The sequence below is a fragment of the Durio zibethinus genome, chromosome 14 (assembly GCF_047325235.1).
Source record: "Durio zibethinus cultivar Kanyao isolate XHJ-2024 chromosome 14, ASM4732523v1, whole genome shotgun sequence".
Lineage (NCBI taxonomy): Eukaryota > Viridiplantae > Streptophyta > Magnoliopsida > Malvales > Malvaceae > Durio > Durio zibethinus.
The window spans coordinates 3,415,435-3,435,847 of record NC_143175.1 but is presented as its reverse complement, the minus strand read 5'-3'; the positions used below and the strand labels follow the sequence as shown (position 1 = coordinate 3,435,847).

Sequence of the window (20,413 nt, the reverse complement as noted above, 5' to 3'; positions counted from 1 at the left end):
AATTTTATTTTATTCTTAAAATGATAATAAGAATTACTATATAATTTTACAAAGCAATGATTCTATTATTTAAGTTAATACCATTATTCTATAAATTATTGGTCAAATTTTTAGACTTACTAAACAATTAAAATATTTTTTAGTATAATTTAATTACTTAATTATTTATTTTAAATATATTTTAATAAAATATGTGACAATCCTCTTTTTCGTATTAGTTAAAAGTTACAACTTAATCTTTTATAGTTTAATTTTACTTACTACAGGAAAATGTAATGCAAAACAAAAATGGCAATCCTACCTTTGTGCTTCACATACTGCCAAAAAAAAAATTTATGATTCACATGATTGGAAAACTACTTATGTTTGACGTAAATTACAGAAATGCCATAAAAGGCCAACTTATTGTAATTTGGATACTTTTTTTATTAATTTGCAATTTGCATTTATTGTTAATTTGTTCCCCTTTATTCATTTATTGGCAATTTTATTTACAAAGTTGAAAACAAAAAAAAAAAATTATAAACGATAAATTTTAAATTTTTAAAATTTTAAATGATATTTCTTAAAAAGTTGCAAAAAATTATTAGTATTCATCTTAGCCTGGAAACCGTATGGCATGATTAATTATAAGCAACTCTAACGTCTAGAGGTTAATTAAACAGCCGAATGTCAACAAAATATGAAGTTTCTAAATATTGGTGTACAAAAGAGCTTACGATTGTGACTTACCAATATAAAAGTAGTGGAGAATATGGGCGTCTCTAGAAAATTAAGACAGAAAGCACAGGTTCTTATGGTACTGAAAAGCATTGAACCATACAAAACCTGCACCTGGATCTTCTAAATAACGAATGCCAAGTTTGACACCTTGCCCTGGATCATAAAGCTTTTTCCATGCCTCGTCATTGAAATCATAGAAAATTATTTTACCAATTGCCCATACCATAAGCTTTGGCTCTTGTTCTTTCTCAGATCTAATGAAACAGAAAACAGAGAATTCTGCACGTTGCTCAAGGCATTCCAAGTTTAGTTCAGGAAAAGCTTGCATTGCATCACCCAAATTGAGACGACTCTTCAGGAACCAATGAGAATAATCTCTTGCCATCTCATAAACTTCGAATTCTAAACAAACAGATAACTGGTAGGTAACCACAAAATACAAAATCCCTCGGTACTCTCCGAAATATGCTCCACTCTGAGGCGCATTGATTGTTGGTAATGGCAATGGCATTGGCATTATTTCCAAACATTCATTCTCTACATCAAAATACAGCAACATGTTTGTAATACCCTCCCAATGAATCTTCCCATTACAGAAACGCGTTACCGAATTCTATAACTACATCTACTTCAAATCTGATTCTGGCTAGACTCCAAGAGTAAGTCTCTGATGAATATATGTCCAGCTCATACTCGGGAGGCTTACGGGACACCTTCCTGATCCAAATAATCTTATAATGAGGTGATTTGAGAGGATCAAAAGCCAAATTAACAGCATAGCTAGAACTCACAAATGGTTTGTTAGGAAAAGAACTCCTTGAATTTCTTGGTAGTGGGGTTGCAGATGAAGGACTGGGTCATGAAATTATACCTACGATTGAAGTTCTCACAAAGAAGCAACCCCTTACAAGTTTGTACAATCTTGAGGTTCGGACACAATTTCTTACTATCTTGTTTCACTTAAACACATATTTTGCTGGCATGAGCATGAAACAGAAAAACATTAATGTATTGGAAGTACAAATCAGCTATGATTGCTTATCAACAAAACTTAACTCTGAACTTAAAATTTAATTCGGTTAGTTCATGCAACTACCCTTAAGAGATAACGTCCAAAAGGTTTGGAGTTCAAACCCCAGTGACCTATTCCCTTATCCTTAGACCATGACCTCCTTTATATATTAAAAAAAAAAAAAAACTTGAAATGCTCCACATAAAATCAGTAACAAATGGAACAACAAAAACTTTCTACATTCAGGCCAACAGTGTTTTATATTTGTATTATGGTCAATGGTAAGTTCAATACGTGCACCTGAGCATCCCTTTAACTGTTCACTATACTGTAACACCCAACGTTGATGCTTAACAACATGTCAGTTTGTACACAATCTTAAAATTGCCAACATCATGTGACTTTGCATGCCTTCGGCCTGTTGAATCAAAAACAAGCAATCGATTAGAAGAGAAACAATTATAATACTGAGATTGGCTGCGATCCAAATACCTAATATAATACAAATATATGAAGTAGACTTCTTTTAAAAGGATAATAAGCTTAGCCTACTACTATGAAATCAATGAAATTGTGACTCAGCACAGATATGGCAGGAAGGTTGCGGTCCGCACGAAAAATATTAACCGTATTGCTACTAATGGAACATTGCGGACAATCAAACCCATCTGCACTATTCAGCACTAGCAGCATCATGGAACTAAATCTATCGGCATATTGCATCCTTACTCATGCCTTTTAAAGAAAAGTATAGGTTTCAGTAATTTGAGCAACAGTCTATATATGGTATATCATAAACTGTTATTCCTAGTTTGTTACCCATCAATATCTTTCCTCAATATTCAAAGAGAAAAATGACTAATCCAGAGTATAAGATCACAGTTATATGTGCATGTTAGTAAATGCAATCGTGATGACTTAGTAAAGACGAGGTTCCAGTAAGAAATACTATATTTTGCTAAATAAATATGAGCAGTCTATAGGTATAACCTATATTTTAAACAACTGCTGCGTAGGAAGGAAGAAGTTTATAGCAAATTTGAACAGTAAACTTCAATGTCTCAAATTATTCAGTCTTTAATTCATTACATAACGAATTCACATGTTCAACTTAATGTAAGTTAGAACCTAGTTCGGGTTTAGCAGATAATTTACAATTTGACATACTGTTGGGCGACATGTCTATTTTATGCCAATGCATCTGAACCTTCAAAACAATGCAGTAAATTGCAAGGGGCAGTTTCATTTAAGGGAGAAGTTCAAAGTTGGCTTGTTAACCAAATTTTCTTTCAAACATCAGATCAAAAGCCCAAACTTCCATAAGATTTTGGACCCAATTGCAAGAAAACTCAGTCCTGATCCCACCAATTAATGCAATTAAAAAAGATTAGGACCAGCATGTGGGCAGGATAATCTTATTAAACAAAAAGGAGATCAAAGTTTCCCTCTCAGATAAATCTATCACAAAAAACCTCTAAATCAGTGCGGTACCTTGTAAATATATCAGCACATAGGAATATATTCAACAAGAAAAAAGAATAAAAATAAGGGTTCAAACAAACGGGCAGAATCTGCGGAATATATGATTTAAATAGTCAACTGAAGGGAGATTCTTGTGCTTTATTTCTTGCTAGAAGGAGTAATGGTTACTACGTTGTTAGAATGCTGATGTCAATTACGATGTGAACAGATTGAATTTGATGCTTAAACCCTCTAAGAACAAAACCGAGTGTAGAAACCTGGCACCTGGCTTTAGATCATAAAGCTTTTTCATCCCATAGTTTAAATCATAGGAATTGCTTTCCCATACACAACTACTACAAGGTTTGACATTACTTCTTTCCTAGACTGAATAACGGAAGAACAGAGAATCTCTCATCCAAGTTTAGGGCAATATAGCTTAAACAAGTTGAGCAGTTAGGCCATGAGATAAGAAGGACAGAGTGTTAACTTTTACAGCCAAAATTTTCCCAGGATTAAGATGAATTAATGAAGGGAAATGCTTTCACAAATTCAATATTTTAACTTAATGTGACCAAAATTTCTACTTTTAAACATCAACAATCAAAGTTATGAATTCTGGTAAGAATTTGAATATAATGTAGGAGACAATGGCCCTAAGCCTGCCAAAGTAAATAAAAAGAACCAGCATGTGTGAGATCATCTTGTAAAGAAAAAAGTACCTCAAATGACCTAGCTCCTAAGAAACTATGCGGACAAAACAAACTTCAAAAGCAATAATAAAAATGTTTTGTTGCTCATAAAGATATACCTGTATATGGTACATAAACAAAAAGCGAAATTAAATAAACACAAAAGAAGAATGTGCATAACTAATTTGATCAGAATAATTATTATTTGGAAACTCTTATAATAACATCTGTAATGTTAGTGGGAAAAGTAAGAAAGGTAAACAGCCAACTGTTAACAGGTGTTTAAGATTAAAGTACAAAACAGTTTCTGTTACTTACCAACAAAAGGGGTCGGGAAGATTTCTGTAGGAAGAAGCAAAGATCCTCATAAACAAGAGAGGTTCTCAAAGTATTGATAAGCATGAAATCTTTCATAATGTAAATGATCATACTCTCCAAGATATAGGGAGCCAATTTTGATACCCGGTCCGAGATCATGGAGCTTGTTCCATGTCCCTTCCCTGAAATCAAAGCAAATTATTTTACCATCTGCCCATACCACAACCTTTGGCTCTTCTTCTTTCTCAGATCGAATAAAACACACACCAGAGAATCCAGGATTGTACTCAACACAACCCAATTCTAGCTCAGGAAAAACTTTCACTGCATCACCAAGATTCAGACGTTTCTTCCAGTTCCATTGAGAATAATCTCTTGCCATCTCAAATACATCGAACTCTAAACAAGCGGCCATGCAGTAAGTCACTGCAAGATACAAAACTCCTCGAGACTCCCCGAAATATCTACATTCTTCAGGCGCATCCATTGTAGTTGGTAATGCCATCCGCATTTTTTGCAAACACTCATTCTCTACATCAAAATACAACAACTCATTTCCATATCCACACCAATGAATCCTTCCATTACAGAAAACCCCATCCCTTAGCTCTATGGACTCATCCTCATCTACCTCAAAAGTGATTATGGATAAATCCCAAGAACCAGTTTTTGACGAATATAAATCCAGATTCAACTTAGAAGGTTCCCGGGAACTTTCCCAGATACAAATAATCTTGTAATCAGGTGATCTTAAAGGATCAAAAGCCAAATTAACAAAAAATTTAGTAAGAAAATTATAAGATGAGTAACGAGGACAATATAGCCTCCTGAAGTTTTTAGTAGTGGGGTTGCAAATCAAGTAACTTTGTCTATAGGACTCACAAAGAAGCAAACCATTGCAAGATTGAAGAATCTTAACGTCAGACTCATTGATGTAATGAAAGAAAGGGACGTTACTGTAATGCTTCAAAGGGATTATGGAGAATTCAGAGGGAGGGGTGAAGCAGACACCTTTGAGCAGAAAAGCGGTGGGGGAGAGAAACCCATTGCTCTGGTGGTGGCGGGTGTGTGAGAAACAGAACTCAGGGTCGGAAATGATGGAGAACCATTGCCTTGAAACGCACTTGAATTTGATGAGAGATTTTGTGGGTAATCTTAGGAGGATTTCCGTCAAGAGATCTTGGTTGCAAGAAATTGTCTCTGCTGCTGAGTTGAGGATCATGGAAGTCTTCTTCATTTTGTTCTCTGTCAACGGACAACAGTGGATTCTGACGTTCCAAGCCCCAATTGCTTAGAAGTTTTACAACCCTTTATACTTGTAGCTTTTTCTTTTTCATTTTTTATTAATCTCCATTTTACCAACTAGACTACTAGTATGTGGGTGAATTAAATATCGTTATATATTTGTAAAATTATTAAAAATAAAAAATTAATTATTTTTAAATATAGAAAAAGGGTGAAATTTAAATAATTCTAAATACAATGAGAAAAAGTAAAAAATTTGATTAAAAATTACTATAATTTTATTTTAAGAAAAAAATTAAATTACTAATATAACCTTATGAATGTATATTATTTGTTTTATAATTTGATTTTTTATGTGCTATAGTCAAGGTTGTTAATATTGTATCAAACAATGTTTTAGTTTTATTTAAAAAAATTATATAGGTTATTATCAGTTATTTTGACATATTATTTGAATTTTTTTATTTAGTGTAAATATATTTATAAATATACATAAATTTGTATATTATAATATTATTAATAATTTATAAAATAAATATACAATTTCTTCAAAAATTAAATAAATAAGTTTAAAAATATAAAAAAATAATATCATAAAATATTCAATATATTTTTAAATACTTAATCTAATAAGATGATATTTAAATAAATATTTTTTCATATAAATATTAAGATAAAAACAAATAGAAAAAAAATAACCTTGGTTTCATGATCGTTAAATTTTAGAAAAGGAGCACAATTGTATTTTTGAAAGATATTGAAATACTTATGAATTTTGGTTTGAAAAAATAAAATATAAAAGAAAAAAATTATAATAAAAATAAAAAACTCAACTTTTAAGGGTTATTTTATCAATGAATTTGATTTTTATTAGGTTAAAAATAGTTCAACAATAAAAGATAAATTAAAAATTACAAATCATATTTTATATTCATATATTGATCGAAATAAATTAATCCATCAAAATTCATTGAAATTAGTCGAAACCAACAAAAACAACTAATATTACCGATACCAAATTTGATATGAAAAATTATTCTTAGATATACTATATTTTAATGTAATTGAAATATATCGATTGATACGATTGATACCAAAATAAAATTAATAACTATGTTCATAGCACCAAACCAATTAGGGATTTTATAGTTAGTAAAGATATTGAATTTTTGTTAATAACTTTTTTATTTAAAATACCAAGATAAATATGATTGTTTCATTCTCAAATAAATATAAGATTACCGATAAAAATTAAGCTGGTTAATAATTTTCTTTTTCAATTGAGATTTAATTATTATGGAAGCAGTTTCAAAATAAAAACTTTGAATATATTAGATCATATGAAAAAAACCCAAACAAAGCTTGAAAATGATCTAATTATATTTTTAAAAATACAAGATGAAATATTTGTGTTATTAATATAGTTGATTCCAAATTAGCATTAAAATAATTAGAAATTGTTTTTGAACTTAAGATGAGTCAGTTTATCATTTATCCATTTATGTCAGATTTTAATTAGTATATTTTAAGTTTTTTTTTTGAAAAAAAAAATTCGAGCATAGATGAGTTGCTCAGTTCCTTAAATTAAGATAAGATGTATCGTACCTGATAACTTAAAATAGATAGTTGAAATTCATTCATTCAAGATAATCTTAATAAACGATTACCGAAAAAACTCGAACTCAAAACTTTTTTGTCAATGAAAATGAATCTTAACCAATTGAACAAACCACTTATTAATAAGTTTTTTATTATATTATAAATTCCATTTTATCTTTTTTTAATTCACATTAAGCTTTTTCTTTAAAAAAAAGAAAATGCCAAATCCAAACTTCTAAATTGACTTTTTCATGTCGATGTAAACTAGTTTCATTTCAAAGGCCAATATCTACATTCCATTTTATTAAATGATGCATTTTTCTTAAAAACCTTATCAAAGAAATCGAGAATAATAGATTCTTAGTTTGTAGATTTGAACAAATAACACCTTCTTACGTCGACAAATTGACAAAAATATATACATTTATTCATAAGATACTTAAGAGATAAAAGTAAAAGCCAAAAAAAATTTAATGATTAAAATTTTTAAATATATTAAATTAATAAGAAATTTTTAAAAAATTAATTTCTTGTTAATAAATTTGTTTAGATATTTCATTTAATTATTTTTTGGTACAAAAAAGAGGTGCAGTTCTATTTTTTAACTTCCAATTATGTTTTTTTATGGGTAAAAAAAAATTAAAACTTTATTCTTTGAATAGGAGATGCATGAATCTTGTCATCTACCATTAATCCATGTTCGGATATTACCATGTTTTATTTTTATTAAATAAATAGAAAAATCAAAAAGTAATTAAATTTCTTAGACCTGAAAATAAGAATTGAAAATTTATGAATTTTAAGTTATTGAGCTTGGTACTAAATCTGTTTAAGGGTTGGATTATTCGTTCAAATTTAAAGGTTTATTTAAATTTTCAAAGAATTTGAATAAAAAATTAAAATTCGTTAAACGAGTTTAGACATAATTTTTAGATCTTTTTAAATTTCAGGTCGAATTTTAGATAAAATATTTAAAATTTGAGTACGACCCTTATTTACATAAATATAAATTATTTATTTATATGTGAATTATATATAAATTAATTCACATAAATATAAATTAAAAATAAAAATTATATATTTTTTTAAACTTAATTTTTATTTTAAATTTTTATGTATATGTGAATTGAATATAATTTCATTAAATTTAATTTAATCATATTTTTTAATTTTTTATTATATAAATTAAGTATAATTGATAAGTTTGAAATTTTTCTTTTTAATTTGGATTGAGTTTGAAAAAATTTTGAAACTTAAAATTTCAAATTGGATCAAACTTAAATAAGTATATAAATTATTAATACAAAGTATGAACTTGACCTAAACCTGATCCGACTCAGCTTATGAACACTTCTACTCGGTACCAATGATGCCATTTTGTTTATTGTATTTTTGTTATTTTTTCTTCATTTTTAGCTTTTTATCTTTATTTTTTGCTTTTCATTTTCGATTAAAACAAAAAACAAATAGTACCAATTAACATATTCTTAGCAAATTTGAGTAGGATGAATTTAATTACTCTCATTAGTTTCTTATCAATTATTTTATAATACATTTTAATCATCATGCTGATATTATTAATTAAGAATTAATTGAGATACACAAATTTACAAATGGAATTGGAGGGTTTAAAAGAAAGGAAATTTAAATGTACCTTTTTGTAACAGAAAATAAACTTGATATAAAAAAGATATCGTATCACATGTTAGTAATAAATTTTACGCTATCAACTGTCATTAGATTGGAGACAGAGAGACTTGAGTATATCATTGTTCAGTCAGATTCTTATAATTATAGAACAAATTAATTTTATGTGTAACTTATATGGAAGGTTGAAATTTAGGATCAAACATGGAAACTTTATTGATTTTTTACTATATAGATGAATCAATTAATTTAATATAAAAATTTAAATATAAATTTTCTATCAAAAGATCAAATTCTATAATTAGAATAAACCTTAAACGGTTTTATTTGATATTTATATATGCAAATAACAAACTTAGGAAGGAGAAAAAAAAATGCCAACTTAAAACTACAAATTGGTTTATTTTAAAATATATAACTTTAATTGTTTTTAAGAATCCAAAAATTTATTCAAATTTCAAAATATTAGCATAAATAGATTAATTAGGATTAGGATTATTCCTTGTCTCTGAATGCATCTCCTTATATCTTTTTTTTTTTAATTTTATTTTACTAAACCAAATTATTTTATATTTGAGAAATGATTTAGTTTGGAATATGCATGAATTTTACCATTTGAATTTTTAAAGAAAAAGATATTTATGCTATGATCATGAGAAAGAGGGGCTCTTTGTCGAAATGATATAAATTGATATACAAATCTAGGAAACCCTTTAGGAAAAATAGAAAAACCAACAAAAAAAATTCTAAATTTGTTCCTTTGAATTTTCTTTTACAGATAATCACAAATTCATTTCAAATCCAAAAGACATATTCATTTCCTTTTATGCCAAAAATACTTTAAATTTTTATTCCAATAATAGAAATAAAATGTATAAAATTAATTTGACTATTCAACACAAAATTTAAATTTAAACTTTTATAATAATTAATTAATATGAACTCAATTTAGGTTATTATATAACATATGAAAAAAAATTCTCTTCATAAAATTTATTTTTCCGCTAAAAGTTGGTATGATAATTTAATAGAAAATTTAATTTTAAAATTTTCCAATAATTAATTGACTAATGAGCTTATTTGAGGTTATTAGCACATGATAAAATATCTTATCTATATCAAATCCGTTTACTGTTAAAAATTGGTACATATGACTGTTTTTCCGTTTAAATTTTAGTTTCCATTGATTAGATTAGATGTAATTATATGATAAGTTACGTATATATAGGACCCAAGAAAGTATAAGAACACGCACACAGACACACCACAAAGAATTGTAGTGAGCAAGTGGTAAGAGAGAAAACCATTTTTGATGTAGCTAGGGTGAGCTATAACATGTCTTGTCAAAGGAGGAAGACATGAGCTAAGGAGGTTGCCAACACTGACGACCTCTTCAAGCTTCCATTTCAGCATCACCCACCCCACACTCGCATCTTCGAAAGACAAATCTCTCTCGAACCTTTTGCACTCTTCCTCGATGTCATCTATGGACAATCACTTAGGAAATTCAACTTCTTTCCCTTGAACTGTAAAACCAAACATTATCGCTTTTCGATTTCATGAATACCTCTATTATGCTATCTTGCATTTCTTTGTTTCTTTTCATTTATGATAATGGTAATTTGAGTTCTTTTTATTTGAAATATGTCATCAGGAATTCAAGATCGTTTCCTTTTCTAGGCCTCCAATGATGGATTATCAGATTGTTTGTGCAAAATTGTTTTTTTCACAGGACGTTGAGGAAAAAAGCCCGAAGTTTAAGAGAGTGGTTGTTTTGGAAGAAACAAGTGAAAGACACTCGAAAGTATGGTTGGAAAAAAAAAAAAAAGGAAAGCCATGGTTTTGAAACGAGCTGGAATTTTATCAGAGTTTTGGTGTGTAGTCTAAGGATTATTTCTTTCAAAAGATCTTCATTATTGGCAACCTTCTCCGTCGATGTGAGGTTCATCCTCAGTAGAGCAGAGGATCTAGTCGGCAGTATATCTAATTAACAAATGGTTTTTCGTTTTCTTTATTTTACAGTATTGGTGAACTTAACATTTTAATATATATATTTTTGGTTCAAAGGAGGACAAATGTCCATATAAAGGAGAAGGGGGTGACGGGATTAAAACCCCCGTACACATGTTTTTCTTAATGTCTTTTAACTATTAGGTCAAGAGTTGAAAGACATATGTTTATTTTTTTTAAAAGATAGAGAAAAAGATTGTAAATGATAAATTTTGATTTTCAAACTTGAATGCTATCTCTTAAAAGAAGTTGTATGAATTAATTTGATTAAATTTAAAATTTTGTGTTTTTTTTTAATTAACATAAAAGATTACATAAATTATAAGATTTAATTCAATTGATTCATGTAACTCTTTTTAAAAATAAACGTCTAATAAATTTGAAGTTCAAATCTTTACACTTATAATTTCTTTATCAGTCTCAGAATGCAATCTCTTTTTATAAAAAAATTGAGCACGCTTAAAGTTTGAGCTCACCAAAGCTGTAAAACAAAGAAAACGAAAAACCATTTGTTAATTAGATATGGTGACTACTAGATCCTCAACTCACTAATAGCAAATCTCACGTCAATAGAGAAGCTTTCCAAAAATGAAGACTTTTTTGAAAGAAATTATCATCCGAAGACTATACACCAAAACTCTCATAAAATTCAGGATCGTTTCAAAACCATGGCTCTCTCTTTTTTCAGCCACACTTTAGCATCTGCCATACTTGTTTCCTCCAAGACAACCATTCTTTCAAACGTTTAGCTTTTATCCTCAACGTCGTGTACAAAAAAACTACCTTCAAAGTTCATATTGATTCATCTGAACCCTGACACCAAGCGATTTCCGCTCTTTGATTTCATCGATGCCCAAGCATTAGGATCCTTCAATCTTGCCCTGGTTTGATTCTTTGTGTTTCTCAAATAGTTAATAGCAGGAGTTATTCATAGGCAATCCTATTATAAAAAAGTTTAAGATGATATATTTTCCTAAGCATCAAGTCATTGGTAGCCATTTTGCTGATTTTGCAAATAATTTCAGTCATGATCCTTGCCAATCAGTTAAAATTATGGATTATAATGCTAGTGTTAATATGATTTTTGATATTTTAAGTAACGGTTTGTCAGCATTTTAGTGTTAATTAGGCCTTTAATCCACTAAAATCACCTTATTATATAATTCTTTTTATAGGACTGCAAGTTTTAGTTGAAGAAGACCATGAAAATACAACATTTTTGCTCGTTTCTTAAGTACTTTATTAGCATACCATTAGTAGCTGAAGGAACTGGTGCGTCATTTCTATTGTAACAATTTGTGCAATTTGTTTTACAATTTTGTACTTATTTTATCATACTTTAGGTAGAATGATAGAGAAGCTTGTTGTGATCCATATTGGCAAACAAATTAATGAAATAATTAATTTTATATTTTAAAAATTATAAATGAACCAAATGCAACTAGCTAAAAGTGAAATGAAATCTAATTAATTATTTTTTTATTATGAAAAAAAGGTGCAATTCTATATTTTAACTTCTAATTGTATTTTTTTTATTTGTAAAAAAAAAACTTTATTCTTTAAACAGGAGATGAATGAATCTTGTCATCTATAATTAACCCATGTTCGGATGTCAACATGTATTTTTTTCTAAATAAAGAGAAAACTCGAAAAATAATTAAATTCCTTAAACCCCTTTTATGCTATAGAACCCGGTAACAATGGTGCCATTTTATTTATTATATTTTTGTTATTTTTTCTTCATTTTTAGCTTTTTATATTTATTTTTCGCATTCCATTTTCAATTGAAACAAACAAAAAGCAAATGTATCAAACAGAGCCTTAGCAAATTTGAGTATGAGTAGGATGAATTTAACTCCTCTCATTAGTTTCTCATCAAATGTACCTGATTTTAACAGAAAATGAACTTGATATAAAGAATATATTATGTCATACGTTAGTAATTTATATTAAGTTTACGTGTCAATTAATTTAAGTAAAAACTTAAATTTAAATTTTGTATTAAATAATCATACTGATTTTTAATGAAAAAAGATGATTTAATATAGAGAATATATATTTTTCATATGTTAATTAATAACCTAAATTGAGTTCTTATGTCAATTAATTATTTTAAAATTTTAAATAAAAATTTTGTGTTGAATGGTGAAATAAATTTTATACGTTTTGCTTCTATTTTTGGATTAATATACAAATAACGTATATGTCACCAAAGGAAAAGAATATGATTTTTTTGGAATTTGTATGCAAAATATGGAACCCTTATTCGACACTTGGACTGGACCAGTTTTCTGCACTTTGAGCTGAACTTGAAGAGAAGAGGCAACGGATTTACTCACAAATGGGATCACAAAGTATAGTTCGATTTGTTTACAAGAACTCAAATGATTGTATCCCCGTCGTGGTGAAGCTGAAAGACAAGAAAGAAGAGAAAAACAAACCAGGAAATAACAAAGATCATCAGCCTGAAAGGTATGTTTATGAAGTTATTGATAAGCTTCTAACCCCATCTGAATCTGATAAAACGATTGAGAAGAAGAAGAAGAGCTTTTCTTGGAATGATGAGTTGCAGAATATGAGAAGTCCTTCTTACCTCCCAGCAGTTATAATCTTGATTTAGTTGTTCCTACTAATTTTTGGAAGGTCAATTGCAATACTATGCACTTGTATTGGTTGGTACATGGTTCCTAGTTCCTACAATAAGTGGGGAAGTTTCAAATTTGAGAACATCAATGAAGAAGAAAGATTATGTGAGACAGTTGAGTGGAAACAAATTGGTAAGCGAGAAATTATCGTTTCCCAAGAGTAATAAATTTGGAGCTACCAGAGACAAGTCACCATCACAGCAGCACAGGAAAAGCTGAAGGATAACTTCTTATCTGTTTAAATGCTGATGTAATTTTGTCTTTCCGTTGTCTTTTCCCCCTTTTTTTTATTTTTTATTTTTTATAGCATTTGAAATGGTTAGAAATTAAATTCTGATCATTCAATGCTTCTTTTTTTGTCAATGAAAATTAGTTTGTAATATAGGAGTTGAGTTATTGTTGAGAGCAATCTGATTTAACTTGCCTTGTAATTGTAAAGAGTACGGCATCTTCTAATGAAATGACTTGGAATTTCCTATGTTTTTATTTAAAATTTCTTTATCTTTTAAGAATAATAGAACATGTGGAGGCAAACTTTCTTCATGTGAAACCTGCTTGATTTAGTTGGGAAATAGGGAGAATCATATGGTTTTATGAAACCATGTGTATGTGGTTCATGGCTTGATAGCATCATAGAAAATGTCCTTCTAAAGGATGCAGTACATGTAGATATGAAGATTCTTGCATGGCTATCTAGATGGATACAACCAAATGATTCTTCCTAAAGACTGATCATAATTGAGATTTTGGAGATTGGATAGAGACGTTTAAAAATTAAAAAGGCCGTTAGACCACAACTTGGGATAGCCCACCAATCCAAATTAGATGGACATCTAATTAGGACTGTGAAAAATACTAGCCCTTCTTCCTTATCACGTCACCAATAGCTATAGTGTCAAGCCTTGAGTGGTCCATGATTGGTTAAATGGACAGCCAGCTAGATAACAACTACAAGCTATATCTTCAGTCCAAAAGAAAAAATTTTAGTTTCAAATGGTTCAATCAAGACTAACAAAAACCTTGGTGAATGGATTGGCATGCATTAAAAATAGACATGGAATACATGGATTAGCACAAAAATGATGACTGGATTACTGAAATGATAATGCTAAAAGGTAAAAACAGGAAAATACAACTGGTAATAAAAGTCATATCATTACAAACAACTAAACAATAAGAGCCACAGTCTCAGCAGATTATTTATAGGAGGCCATTTTAACCCAAGAACGTGGAAATGGATATATGCAATAAACAAGAGAAAACTGCAGCAACTGACATGCAACCAAGTTTTGTAACAACAATGATGTTTAAACAGCTTGTGAAGCAGAACTTACATGAAATTAAAAATTATTCCTGCTGATTTCTAGGTGGCCGTATGTTGTTTTATCATCTTTTCTCTGTCCCCTTTAAGACTCTTCGTTTCAACCACTCTGCAAAACTGTCTTTCTTTCTAAAACCCTTTTGTTATATATACACACACCATGTTGTTGCAATTAATTCATTCATTTCTCTTTCAGATACTAAGCTTTTGATTAAAAAAAAGTTATCAGTCACACCAAAAGCATATAAGATAAGAGCCAAGGAACAAGGTTAGATGTTTTGTCAAAAATGCATATATTATGGGTAAAACCCTTGTCATATGAATTCGAACTTGAATCAGGAGAAATTTACAAGAGAACAATGAATGAGAGTGCATACAGCATCAATTTCCGCTTGGTAATAAAAAAAAGAAACCCTTTCCTACAAAATCATCGGTTTTGTTCGAAACAAACAATATTGAACCCCCTTTCTCTTTCTCCCCTTGGCATAGAACAGAAATCATAATGGTTAAAACATCATTAAATTTGTCGCTGTTCCAACAACAAAAGGTTCCATTAACAATCGAGTCAAGAAGTAAAAAACGACACCCAATGTAATGGATATTGGGAGAGCAGGCAGTGCTTGGCGGCACACAGATAACAAAATAAGAGTGCACCCCAGTCCTGAGATAATGGCAAGATAACATGCATATACAGTCATTAGATCATACATGGCTGCCCTGCCTACCAGAACACTATAAAACACAAAGTCTCCGAGACCAAGCTTAATGCCTCTACTTGCTATCACTGAATCCCCTATACCGACCCTCCTTACCTGCTCTCTCTCATTGTCCATCCCCAACAAGTCAACAAGAGGAGGCATTTCCTCATCCACAACAATCTCTGATTCTCTATTGCGAACAACAGTAGAATATTCCGATGAGTTACCATCTGATGAATACCTTTCTCTTGAATGACCAACCAAAGGGGACCTCTCACCTTCATCCCTATCTCTTTCACCTTCCACATTCTCTAAATTTCTAACCTGGATAGCAGTATACTCAGAACTCCTACGATTTTCACTTCCATCTCTAGGGCCATTATTATTTGGCACTGCCTGCAACTCGACTGACCCAGAATCTGAAACTCCACCAACAAAAGGCGCCAAACTTGACCGCTGATTTCCCTCATTGCGAGAAACTGTTGGTCGAGCTTCATAAACCAAAGCTGGCAATTCCTCATCTCGTCTTGAGGCCAACTCCACCAACAACTTAAGGGGGCCCCAAGGAGCCAAAACTGCCACCAAATCATACAAAGCCAATGCAACCAGCAAAACCCATGTAGTCCACTCCGGCAATTTCGTAAGCCACACAGCTACAATTATCCCCAGCGATACCATATACCCTTGCCTCAAAACAATCGGCATCCCACCAGAAAACATGGTTAACACCCCAACAACGGTAAAATTGAAAAGCAGTAGGAAACACGTAATTGAGTCAATTGGTATTGAGAAATGCTGAATTATTGACAAAAAGATCGAACCGCCCATCGTACCTAACACCAAGAACAACAATTCCACCTAAGAAAAATCAAAAGGCATAAACAAAAACATGTGACTAAGAGAATAACACCACAAAGAAAAACAAAAAAGTACCCTTTGTCAATGTAATCAACAGTAAAAAACAACAACAACAACAAAATATTTGGATAAACTGTAATGGTATATGATGGACTACCCCAAAAATACTAAGAATTGCTAGCTCATTTAAGATATAACATGAGTAGGAGAGTCGGAAAGTATGGCCAAAAAACTATAAGAACATAACTTGAACAGTTTCATTAACAAATTTCCCTGAGTTAAAGAAATATTTTGACATTAAATGCTTAAATTGACAGTTAATGTGATGAATCCATATGTATTGGAAGAAGATATTGTTTAAAATAGAAAACTTAAGAAGTACTGTAAGGCATTCCTCATAAAAGCCTAACTAAACAGATTATAAAAAATCGAAAGGGAATCAATTATTTCCAGATAATTACAAACAAGCACATAATTAATTGGAAAAGAACAGCTTTCAACACCAAATGATCAAAAAGCAAACAAGCCCACATGACTAAAACATAAGTACTTACGAAAACGAACAACTTTTAAGGCAAAATTATCATAAAGAACTCAAGACCCAGATTGCTAAACAGCTAATTAAGTCAAAGAAACCGCTTTTAACACCAAACGTTCAGAAATAAACCAAAACCCATTTTACCAAAGAGAAAAAATTAAGCCAAAAATTACCATCTTACCGAGTACAAAAAAAGCCGAGAATCGCATGTAATTCTTCAAAAAATTAGTGAAGTTATAATAATAAAGCAGCACAAGAACAAACGTAACGATAGCCATGAGGATAACGAAGACCAAGGCATTGAGCAAAGCTCCCTCTAGCTTATGAGCAGCGGTATCAGATGGGTTTTCGGTGTAAACGAGATTGGCAACTGTACGGACGGGAGCGGGAGAGGAAGAAGAAAAGGGATTGGAAGGTGAAAGGGAGTAAACGAGAAGGACTACTAAGAGCATGCAAAGAGAGACAGGGGACATTACGCCGATTATTTCTTGGCCGAATGATCCTAAGATGCTCGGCTCCATTGGGGATTTCGACCTTGGAGTTTCGTCGAGCAGGTGGTGGAATTTTTTGAAGAGGTGTCAAGGCATTTTGAAGGGGTTTCAATCACTGAATGAGGTGCGACTTTGTTAGAGTTTGGCTTTTTGCTTTTAACACTTTTCCTTGAGGATCTTCGGCTTTTGGGGCTTGTTTTGGTGGTATGTGATTCAATAGCAAGCAAAGAATATTAGAAAATGAAAAAAAATTTATGTAGAAATAATTTTGTTTTTTAAAGTGAAAATTACAAGTACATAGAATCTTCAATCCCTTAAATACAATTTAGAAATATGTTGAATTATTGGCATGAGATGTAATTATCAAATAAATTTTGTTCTAAATATTTGTATTTATGGATATGAGACATAATTATAGAATAAATTAAAAAATAAAATTCATTAATTCGTAAATAAATCAATTAATTTATAAATAAAATAAAACAATCAAATTAATAAATTATTATCTTATTATGTGATACATAAATGTCAGGAACAAATAAAATTTTCTTATTCAATTCTACAATTCCTACCTTGTTAATCTATATCATGTGTTCTTTAAAAGCAATACTGCAAATCAATATTTTGTCATGAAAAGAATGTAGTAATTTTATGAAATTAAATCCAACCCTAGATCTCCATTTTTTTTATTATATATTAAGCTCACTAAAAAACAGAAAAGCTTAAGGAAAAAATGGCTGCTAATGAAATATCAAACGATGCATGGCAAAAAATACTTGAAGAAGGTACGAAAAGCTCAAAATTAACATACAAAGATGTATGCAATATATATCTCAATCTCTTGCAAGTGACTCCACCAATTATCCAATGAGGACTTCCTATGGATCTTCTTGCTTTCCTCTGATTTCCATCAACTACCGTCCATACCAACATCATCATCAACCTCTTTTAAAACCATTTACAAGCTTATGTAAAACAAAAATATTAACCCCATAATTATATGTTTGGAGTTTCATTTTCCTTTGGCTGGTTTTTTTTTTTTTTTTTGTGGTTTTAGGGTTGAAGGACAAAGGTGGATGATGCCGGCGGTGACTTATTCAGTCGTCGTCGAAGGCATGTACGATGAATAATAAGGGCAACCATTTTGCTCCGAATGATTGCATCAATGGTTCCCACCGTAGTTGAAACAAGTGAATATTAGTTTACTTTAGCAATATTTATTTTCCCAGGATTCTTTGATTTTTTTTTTTTTTTTGTGTTTATATTTATTTTCCGAGCTTAACACGTGAAAGTTTTTAATTTTCATAAATGGTAGGATAATTTCTCGAAACGTTACAATATTTTATCAAAATACAATCGGGTTTGGGCACCCAAAAAGAAAAACAAGAATCTGGATGCGAACCGACCCATGATCTGCTATAACCGACCCTAGCAACCATTTAATAAAACTGGATCCTTAACGTTTAAATAATCAATCAGGAACAAAAAAAAAAAAAAGGAAAAGAAAAATGAGTTCAAATAACGAACTAGCGGACGAGCTATGGAGAAAAATACTAGAGATAGGAATCACAGCCTCAAATTTTGCAAACAAAGATCTTTGTTGCGTTTCAATCAGATGCAGACGCCTCCACTGTTTATCCAACGAGGACTCACTCTGGTCACACTTGCTTTCCGTTGTTTTCCCCAATGAAATCTCATCACCTCTATCATCCCCCCATTATACCTTTACAAATCAGGTAATTTCTAAAGAAAATTGAATTTTGTCACATTTTTATAAAAAATTTGAAAATTTTGTTTTTTGGTAGGTTTGTGAGAGAAAAAGAGAGGAAGTTATTGGTTCATAAAAGGGCGGTGTTGAGGAAAGAGAGTCAAGTTACGGAGCGTTTAAGGAAACTTCAAGAAATTGAGGTTCGTCGTTACGTGAAGAAAGACAGAAATTGAAGTCTATAGTTTCGGAATTGGCTAATTTACGTAAGGTCAGGTAATAATTTCTTTTTTTTTTTGGATTTTTTTTCATTTTTTATAAGCTTTTGTTTTGTTGCTCAAAAGAAAAGATTAAAGTGGAAATATTAGATGAATTAATCTGAGTTCTTTTATATAATTTTAAATTTTGTTTAAAGTTTTAATTTTTCAGTTTAAAAATCCAACCGAATCAAACTGAATATATCAATGTTATTGTCATTTGAGTAGGTAAGGTAAGAGTATTGGAAATTGGTAGTAATTTGTTGTACCGTTGATTGTCGAACAGGGTAACTTTGTTTTGTGATAAGAATGAAACTAATTTTGGGTTGAAACTCGGAGACACAGAGAATGCTTGGAACTTTTTTGTTGAATAGATTTTGTATTTTTGAATTCAATCTGGGTTTTGGCTGTTTCAGTCAAGCGTCTGTGGCTTTGAATGTGTGGCGGCCTGAAGTTGTGAGTGGTAGACAAAAACAAATGGTTGAGCAACGTGTTGTTGTTCTGGTTGAATTTAGAGTCCGTGCACTAGAGATGGAGGTTAAGGTTTGCAACCAACAGCTACAAGTGTTTAATAAAGCTTATGTGAGTATTGATTAAACTTTAAACTTGCGGATAATATTTCATGTGTTTTTTGGTGTTTTAAAGGCAGAGAGATGCACATTTCGTTTTGGGGAAAATGAACTGTAAGATTCTAGTTCATTCCCACATCTAATAAAGCATCCACATTGTTCTGGGGAAAAATCCTGTGGATATGCTAGGCTTGTAACCTTTGGCATATTTTCTCTGTTTCCTTATTTATGCATTTCTCATTTTAGAACTACTTATTCTTGTTGCCCTCCTATGTAAATGTAAATGTGAGATGCACAAGGGTTATGGATCGATTTTTTTTTTTTTTTTTTGGCCTTTTGTTGTATATTGTTAGCACTTATCAATAATTGGTAATTTTTTTTCTGCTCTTCCTGCGCCTGTTGAGTTCTGGAATAAGAGGGGACGAAAAAGAAAATCCTTCCACATTAAGCTTCATTTATTCTCTTTTAAGGCATGTAATTTTGGTAATAGTTTACTTGGATCACAAATGTGTAAAGTCATTCTAATAAATTAGTACATAGTAGGATGGTAAACATCAGTTCTGCATTCCTCTTCAGCTCTTCCTGCATTTTGATATCCATTTATCATAATCAATATGGCTGGCT

General features: G+C 30.6%; 2 protein-coding genes, 1 long non-coding RNA gene and 1 pseudogene across 6 annotated transcripts; 2 read left to right on the top strand and 2 right to left on the bottom strand.

The window, feature by feature from the left end:
* Window positions 1–627: 627 nt before the first annotated feature.
* LOC111295365 (F-box protein At5g07610-like) lies at window positions 628–5,573 on the bottom strand. Of its 2 annotated transcripts, XR_016327390.1 has the most exons (3): window positions 4,207–5,573; window positions 1,515–2,153; window positions 628–1,440 (listed from the first exon to the last, which is right to left on the bottom strand). XR_016327390.1 is itself a non-coding variant. In XM_022888826.2 (2 exons), exon 1 carries the CDS (start codon window positions 5,441–5,443, stop codon window positions 4,253–4,255), a length of 1,191 nt encoding a protein of 396 aa, XP_022744561.2. In that variant the 5' UTR covers window positions 5,444–5,573; the 3' UTR covers window positions 628–2,153; window positions 4,207–4,252. The 2 variants fall into 2 exon arrangements, 1 of the variants encoding a protein (XP_022744561.2); XM_022888826.2 differs by having other exon boundaries at window positions 628–2,153.
* A 7,337-nt stretch (window positions 5,574–12,910) lies between these two features.
* Window positions 12,911–13,577, top strand: LOC149514965 (uncharacterized; annotated as a pseudogene).
* A 1,390-nt stretch (window positions 13,578–14,967) lies between these two features.
* On the bottom strand, window positions 14,968–17,614 carry LOC111294042 (presenilin-like protein At1g08700). Its single transcript, XM_022887194.2, has 2 exons — window positions 16,949–17,614; window positions 14,968–16,204 (listed from the first exon to the last, which is right to left on the bottom strand). Exons 1-2 carry the CDS (start codon window positions 17,286–17,288, stop codon window positions 15,180–15,182), a joined length of 1,365 nt encoding a protein of 454 aa, XP_022742929.2. The 5' UTR covers window positions 17,289–17,614; the 3' UTR covers window positions 14,968–15,179.
* Window positions 17,615–18,519: 905 nt separating this feature from the next.
* Window positions 18,520–20,171, top strand: LOC149514964 (uncharacterized). Of its 3 annotated transcripts, none has more exons than XR_016327222.1 (3): window positions 18,520–18,994; window positions 19,064–19,234; window positions 19,507–20,171. It is a non-coding gene; the product is annotated as an uncharacterized LOC149514964 (long non-coding RNA). The 3 variants fall into 3 exon arrangements; XR_016327221.1 differs by having other exon boundaries at window positions 19,064–19,239; XR_016327220.1 differs by having other exon boundaries at window positions 18,535–18,994; window positions 19,064–19,239; window positions 19,637–20,171.
* The last annotated feature ends 242 nt before the right edge of the window (window positions 20,172–20,413 follow it).

What these genes read in the sequence shown, in the direction of transcription:
- LOC111294042 (XM_022887194.2), bottom strand. Translation starts at nt 17,288, where the DNA reads ATGGAGCCGAGCATCTTAGGATCATTCGGCCAAGAAATAATCGGCGTA. An exon ending in CTCGGCTTTTTTTGTACTCG is followed by an intron (nt 16,205 to 16,948) that starts GTAAGATGGTAA and finishes TCTTGGTGTTAG; the next exon opens with GTACGATGGGCGGTTCGATC.
- LOC111295365 (XM_022888826.2), bottom strand. Translation starts at nt 5,443, where the DNA reads ATGAAGAAGACTTCCATGATCCTCAACTCAGCAGCAGAGACAATTTCT.